Raw genomic sequence first — 7,500 nt, 5'->3', positions numbered from 1 at the left:
CTAAAAACCTCCTTCAACCAACGACTATCTATCTACAGGGATGGGAATCAGACTCCCGCTGCACAGCAGTGTGATCCAGTCCTGATTTCACTGTGAGTTTAATAATCAGACACACCTGAGCTTGTTAGCTAGACACACTGGGGCTGATCAAGCTGGTAGTAAAACCTGGACTGGATCACACTAGTGCTTTTTCTGAAGAAGTTTGTCTCTGATCTGTGTTTTTTTACGATGGCTCTGATCTTGTCTGTCTCTCTCTCTTGCTCAGCACTGCCCCCTGTGGAGACGGCGCTCTGTTTGATAAGTCCTGCAGTGATCTCCCAGCACCCCAGGGGTCCTGCCAGCATCAGCCTCTCTTCGAGAACATCAAGCAGGGCAAACTGCGCACCAAAGTGGAGAACGGTGAGGAGGGGAGAGGGAGCGGATCCGCCCATCGCTTGAACCAGAATCCATTAGCAGGTCTTGTCATGTGCATTTGTAGTTGAATGGACTGTGCGTAGAGCCTGCGTGTTTCCTCCCCCCTCCAGGAGAGGGCACTATCCCGGTGGAGTCGAGCGACATCGTGCCCACGTGGGATGGGATCCAGCACGGGGAGCGACTCCGCACCATGTCCTGCAGCGACAAGATGCTGCGCTGGAACGTGCTGGGCCTGCAGGGGGCGCTGCTCACACACTTCACTGAGCCCGTCTACCTGAGCTCCGTCACCCTGGGTGAGTGACTCTGTGTGTGTGTGTGGGGTGGGTCTGTATGTCTGCCTGTGTGTGTTAGAGAGAGCGAGAGGAAGTCTCCTGTATTGTGACTCAGGTTTTGCTGTGTGTTTTGACCCTGCAGGCTACCTGTACAGCCACGGTCACCTGACCAGAGCCGTGTGCTGCCGGATGTCACGTGACGGCGACGCTTTCAAACAGTCCCTGCCAACGCCCTTCACTGTCAATCACCCGCAGGTAACAAATACACAACACAAATACACAACACAAATACACAACACAAATACACAACACAAATACACAACACAAATACACAACACAAATACACAGCAATTACACAATACCACACTATACAATACAACACATGGTTTTGTTTTGCACTGTGCAGGCTCTCCCTAACCATGTGTGTGTCTCTGTGTGTGTGTGTGTGTGTGTGGGTGTGTGGGTGGGTGGGTGCGTGTGCGTGTGCGTGCCTCTGTGTCTCTCTGGGTGTGTGTGTCTGGGTGTGTGTGTGCCTCTGGGTGTGTGTGCACCTCTGTCTGTGTGTGTGTGTGTGTGGGTGCGGGTGCGTGTGCGTGTGCGTGCCTCTGTGTGTGTGGGTGCGTGTGCGCGCTGCAGGTGGGGCGTGTCAGCGTGTACGACTCGATCCGACACACCGGCAAGACGAAGGAGTCGAGTGTGAACTGGTGCCTCTCCGATGATCTCAGTGTGGAGGTGCTGGACGGGACCAAGGGCAAAGTGGACGGGTCAGTCTTACTACTATCATCATTGTTATTATTATTATTATTATTACAAGGGCAGAGTGGACGGGTCAGTCTTACTACTATCATCATCATTATTATTATTATTATTATTATTATTATTATTATTATTATTATTACAAGTGCAAAGTGGACGGGTTAGTCTTGTTGTTCTTATTAGTTGTATTGTTAGGGTTAGTTTTCTTTGTGTTTTACTATTATAACAGAAGATGGGATTTAAAATAACAACGAGGGACACCCTAAACACAGTGTTAGTATTATTTAGTTTTATTATTTATCCCCCCCTCTCTCCTTCCCTCTCTATCCCCTCTCTCTCCCCTCTCTCTCTCTCCCCCCCTCCCTCTCCCCCCTCTCTCTCCCCTCCCTCTTCCCCCTCTCTCTCCCCTCCCTCTTCCCCCCTCTCTCTCTGCCTCTCTCCTCCCTCTCTCCCCATCTCTCCTATCTCTCTCTCCCCCTCTCCCCCTCTCTCTCTTCCCCCTCTCTCTCCTCCCTCTCCCTCCTCTCTCTCTCTCCTCCCTCTCTCTCTCTCTCTCTCTCTCTCTCTCTCTCTCTCTCTCCCCCATCTCTCTCGTATCTCTCCCTCTCCCCCTCCTCCCCTCTCTGTCTCTCTCTCTCTCTGCCCCCCCCCCCCCTCTCCCCCCGCCCCCGCAGTGTGAAGCTGGCCGTGTCTCGCGTTTCGAAGAGCAGTTTGTTCCAGCTGTTCCGGGCGCAGTGCTCCCGCGCGGGGAGGGGGGACCTGCTGGCCCTCCCCTCGTACCGGGACGCCAAGCAAGCCGCCCAGCCCTTCCAGAGAGCCAAGGAGAGCTTCGTGAGAGCCCTGCAGGACATGAGCTACGGGAACTGGATCTGCAAGCCAGTGGAGGAGAAGAGCTTCAGCTACGACGAGGTCTAGAGAGAGAGAGGGGGGAGGGGGAGAGAGGGGGCCCTGAATCTCACCCAAATCCTGACCCTCACCCCCTTTCCTGGGCAGTGTACTAAACCCCCCCTCTACTGTAGACCGCGAGGAAACTGAATCGGCCCATAGAAAGCTTTGTGGAGGAGCATTTCTAAGCAGTTTGTGCTTGAAAATGCAACCCCCTACTCCCCTTGCAAACGAGTGGCTTGGAGTCCTTGTATATATGACGGATCCGCACTGTGTTCTGCTGTTTCATAGTTATGTTTATTTTCCAGACATGGGACCCATAAGACCTCCCGCCCAATTGCAGAGCAGTTTGATCCAGTCCTGGTTTCACTGTGAGTTTAATAATCAGACACACCTGAGCTTGTTAGTTACACACTGGGGCTGATCAAGCTGGTTGTAAAACCTGGACTGGGTGACACTGCTGTGCAATAGGAGTCTTATTCCCATGCCTGTACTGTGATCTTAATTTTGCTTTAAAAAAAGCAAATATATATCTTATTGGACCGAAAGAAAATGGGACAGTACCCCCTCCCCCCCGCCCTCCCCCTCCCATCTCCTAGAACAATTAACTACCCCTTCTCAGTTTTAAAAAAACTAAAAAACTAACAAAAAAAACTGTTGTATATCGTATTCTAATGTTGCATTCCTTAATACCGTGTTGTCAAGCAAGCGCCTCAGTTCATCTACCCTCCCAACCCTTAGCTCCGGAAGCGTGCGTGTGCGTGTGCGTGTGGTGGAATGGGTGTTAACTAACATCGTACAGCTGTCAGGGACGGGAATCGGACTCCTATTGCACAGCAGCGTCACCCAGTCCAGGTTTCACTGCTACCAGCTTGATCAGCCCCAGTGTGTCTAGGTAATAAGCTCAGCTGTATCTTATTAAACTCCTAGTGAAACCAGGAATGGATCAAACCGCTATGCAACAGAAGTCTTATTCCCATCCCAGTAGGTAGATAGTCGTTGGTTGAAGGAGGGTTTTAGCTGATTTTATAGAAGACAGCGACAGTGTATTGGTGGTAGCAGTGAGACAGATAGATCAGGGATGGAAGCAAGACTCCCATTGCACAGCAGTGTCACCCAGTCCAGGTTTCACTGCTACCAGCTTGATCAGCCCCAGTGTGTCTAGCTAACAAGCTCAGGTGTGTGTGATTATTAAACTCCTAGTGAAACCAGGACTGGATCACACTGCTGTGCAGCGGGAGTCTGATTCCCATCCCAGGGACTGGGGGGCTGGTTAGGGTATGTATTGTGCATGCTCTGTGTACTCTTTGTGAGACCGTGTGGATACGAAGCAATCCTTTTATTTTTTATGTAAATTTTATATTTCGATTTTGAAACTGAGTTGATAGCAATGTGAGTTAATTGAATTGCACAGGATCTGACCGGCCGAGAGTCCCGAGGAAAGCTGTGATGCTTTCTGTGCGCGACACATCATTATGAGAAGCGTGGGTCGCGTTACAAGACCACAGCACAGCTCGGCACAGCTCGGCACAGCTCGGCACAGCTCAGCACAGCTCACCAAGAGAATCCCGATGTGAAGGAGCAGTGCGTTCGATAGCTGGGGATGAATAGACACTCTCTCGCGAGCTCCAGTAGTTTTATTTTTTGTCTTTTAACAAAATGGTCCATCGTTCAAGCATCCTTTTTGATCTACAGTGATCCTTAGTGTTTCTCTAGTAACTATGTTAGTATTGGTCGTGCGTTTTGTTTTGTTTTCCAGTTGCTGGATTCATAGCTGGGCGGAGCAATGACAAGGGCAGAAATATTTTTAATTTTTAATATATTTTCTTGTTTTTTGTGGATGTTGACCGTGTTTTGGATGCTGGGTGTGTGTTTTTTTACTGGAGTGGAAACTCAGTTTAGAAGCTGCATTGTTGGCTAAACCCCAGGTCTGGATTAAATCTAAATTATGGCGGGTGCCATCGCCGTATAGTATTTCTATGGCAGCGCCTTAACATTTAATTTAGACCCCAGTTCTGCCGAAATGTCATCAAGTGTGGTTTAATAAAGGTTATAAATTGTATCTACTAGAATTACAAATACACACAACACTCGATCCATCGTTTTTAGGGTGCGGTTTCTTATTTCGTATCGAGGCTCCCTAAAATAAAAAGCGTCCTGAAGGTTCTATGTTTGCAGAATTCATAAGTTCTGTTTTTAGAGGTTTTGCGGTTTAACTTAATTTTAGTTTATCAAAACAGTTTTAGTTTGAGAGAGAATTTAAATTACAGGTTTTAAAAAAAATACATGCTCCAAAAAAAACAAAACAGTGACAGAGTGGCCTGTCTTCAAACTAGGACAGCGGCGCTTCGTGGGTTAATAATGTGTTGGGCTGATGAGCGAGACTTTCCTGGACAGCGCGCAAGGGGTTAAGTGCGAGACTGTCGCAGGAAAGTCAGTTATGTGTGTTTATTGTGTTTTTATTTGGTGTTTTTTTTCATTGCTTATAAATATGGTTTTAAACTCTAGAGAGTTCGCTGATGTACTCTGATTTTTTTTAATTTTTATTGTTTTTTTCTAATCCCTTTTTTTATTTTATTTTATTTTTAAGAGGCCAGGCTGGTATGGAATCTGTAACACTTGGTTGTAGAGTTTTTGTTTTTATTAATAAAATTAAAAAAAAATAAATAATAATTATTTGACTCCTGATTTGGTGTGATTTATTTAACTCCTCAAATGTCACTTTTTTTTTTAAAATATTTATCTCTGACACATTTTATACAGGTTTGTTTAAATTACTGTACCAGCGTTTGAATTAAGGATGCATGGAAACATATTCTGAAGTGAAATAATTCCAATCAATTCGGGGCTGGTTTCGCCGGTCCGGAGTATCACTGATCTCAGATCACCGTACTTGCACACCGCGGCCACTAGATGTCGCTATTTCACACAAAAATGGCTTCAGCGCTGGCTTAAAAAACTGGGTTCTGCCCACGGCTGCTGTTTATCCTCGGTTTTTACAGATGTTATGAAAATTATAATAAAATAACCTCCTGGGGTAACAAGCCCCCTTTCTCTAACCGCTGGACCACCCAGCCTCCCTAACCCTAACCCTAACCGCTGGACCACCCAGCCTCCCTAACCCTAACCCTAACCCTAACCGCTGGACCACCCAGCCTCCCTAACCCAAGCAAGGCATCTAATTGCTCTAAAAGACTGAGCAAGAAATAAGGAGACGCGTTGATATGATACACATCAGACTGACTCGCTTTATTAGAAGAGGGAAGGGGGAGAGGGAAGCTGACATCATTGGAAGTATGGGTACAGTCCTGACACGACTTTCAGAAATAATTTCGCACGACCAGCTTGATTCAAGCCTCTCTGCTGTTTGAAGCCTCGACTCGGAGGGAGAGCATGATGAAATGTGCGTTTAAAAAAAAAGTGTGTGCTTGAACTGCGCGAGAGCAACTGTCCCGGATTCCAATCCTCCTTTTCGATACCCGTGCTCTCCGCGTTCAAGTGGGACAGAACCAGTACGCATCCCAGTGCTTTTTTTAACCCCTTGACCTCTGGAGTGGAGGGGTGCGGAACAGTATTTAAATTGGGGGGTGAAACACACACACACACACAGAGTGTCGGTCTGTATTTTATTGCACCAGCAGGCTTGAAGCTGCGGGTGGCGCTGCAGAGCACTGCATCCTTTTTAAAGCCTCATTTCCCCACCAGCCCGAGCAGTCCCGCTTGGCGGAGGTCAGGGGGTCTCTCTCTGTGTTTCCTGGTGGTGTGCGCCCCCTCACTGCGGCGCGTGGGACAGTGTCTGGGCGGTGTAGTTCAGAAAGAGAGGCTGCAGGAACATGCCCACCGTACCGAACACACACACGAAGATGAAGATCCAGAGGAAGAGGCGGTCGATCACCATGGCAACGTACTTCCAGTCCTCGCTCACCTGGGGGAACAAAGAGAGCGACGAGTCACTGAGACACAGCGAGAGAGAGATGAGTCACTGACACACAGAGTGAGAGGCAGAGCGAGACGTGTCACTGAGACACACAGAGCGAGACGTGTCACTGACACAGAGACAGCGAGAGACGAGTGACACACAGAGCGAACGAGAGAGAGACACAGAGAGATGAGTCACTGACACACAGAGTGAGAGAGAGACAGAGACACACACACACACACATCCACACAGATAGACAGACACACACAGACAGACACAGAGAGAGAGAGAGAGACACACACAGATAGGCAAGGTATCCAAAAGCCTACAAGCACCTCCACTGTTTGTTTTCAAACACACTTTCCCTTGACAAAGACGTGTTAAACACATCGAAATGAGTCATTCAGCAGACGCTTTTATTCAAAGCGACTTACAGAGACTAGGGGGGTGAACTATGCATCATCACCAACTGCTGCTGCAGAGTCTCTCTCACACACACATACACACACGGAGTCAGTGGCTGAGCCGGGATTTGAACCTCCTGGTATCAAGACCCCTTTCTTTAACCGCTGGACCCCCAAGCCTCTTTATATAAACAGCTATGGCCATAGGTTTTGCAGCACCCTATAGAATGAAGGGGTGTGTGTGTGTGTGTGTGTCTGGCTGTACACACACAGTATGTAACGCATCTCCACAATGAGACTCACGCTCTGGTCATCATCCTCACTCTTCATGTGGTCGGCGATGAATCGCACCCCGTCCACTGCCTCCCCGAACCCGTGACAGCACTGCCCCGCGGCCTGGGGGTCAGCCCTGCCCGGCTCCCTGAGACCATTCACCCCCTCCCCAAACCCCCCGAACTGTTCCACTGTGGCCTGGGGGAGAGACAGAGAGGAGATAGGAAGAGAGGAGAGACAGACAGAGGGGGGAGAGGGGGGGAGAGGGGAGGGAGATACAGACAGAGAGGGGAGGGGGGGAGAGAGAGAGAGGGGAGGGGGGAGAGGAGAGAGGGAGGGAGAGAAAGAGAGGTCACTATATCACGCAGAACTATTAAAACACTCAACAGTGCTGGCTTCAGAAAACCTAAAAGAAACTGAAGAAATTCAATGCAATTTAAAAATAGCAAAATAACTGTGACACCAGTAGACCTGTATTTAACCCTAAAGAATTATAAACTCCCCCCCCCCCCCCCCAAATCGCTCCCATCCTTGCCTGGTTGACGAAGCAGGTGCAGGATCCCACCCTCTCCCGGAA

At 48.8% G+C, this 7,500-nt stretch overlaps 1 protein-coding gene across 1 annotated transcript in view; it reads left to right on the top strand.

The window, feature by feature from the left end:
- Nucleotides 1–5,008, top strand: part of LOC117395220 (double-stranded RNA-specific adenosine deaminase) — a 20,992-nt gene extending 15,984 nt beyond the window's left edge. Inside the window, exons 12-16 of the mRNA XM_059006259.1 lie at nucleotides 266–399; nucleotides 525–707; nucleotides 829–941; nucleotides 1,323–1,450; nucleotides 2,117–5,008. Coding sequence (XP_058862242.1) covers nucleotides 266–399; nucleotides 525–707; nucleotides 829–941; nucleotides 1,323–1,450; nucleotides 2,117–2,357 — 799 coding nt within the window. The 3' untranslated portion in view covers nucleotides 2,358–5,008. The remainder of the gene's footprint in view (nucleotides 1–265; nucleotides 400–524; nucleotides 708–828; nucleotides 942–1,322; nucleotides 1,451–2,116) is intronic.
- The last annotated feature ends 2,492 nt before the right edge of the window (nucleotides 5,009–7,500 follow it).

Source organism: Acipenser ruthenus, chromosome 32, assembly GCF_902713425.1.
Source record: "Acipenser ruthenus chromosome 32, fAciRut3.2 maternal haplotype, whole genome shotgun sequence".
NCBI classification, from domain to species: domain Eukaryota; kingdom Metazoa; phylum Chordata; class Actinopteri; order Acipenseriformes; family Acipenseridae; genus Acipenser; species Acipenser ruthenus.
Note: the sequence above shows the minus strand (reverse complement) of the source record. Positions and strands in the feature narration are given on the sequence as shown.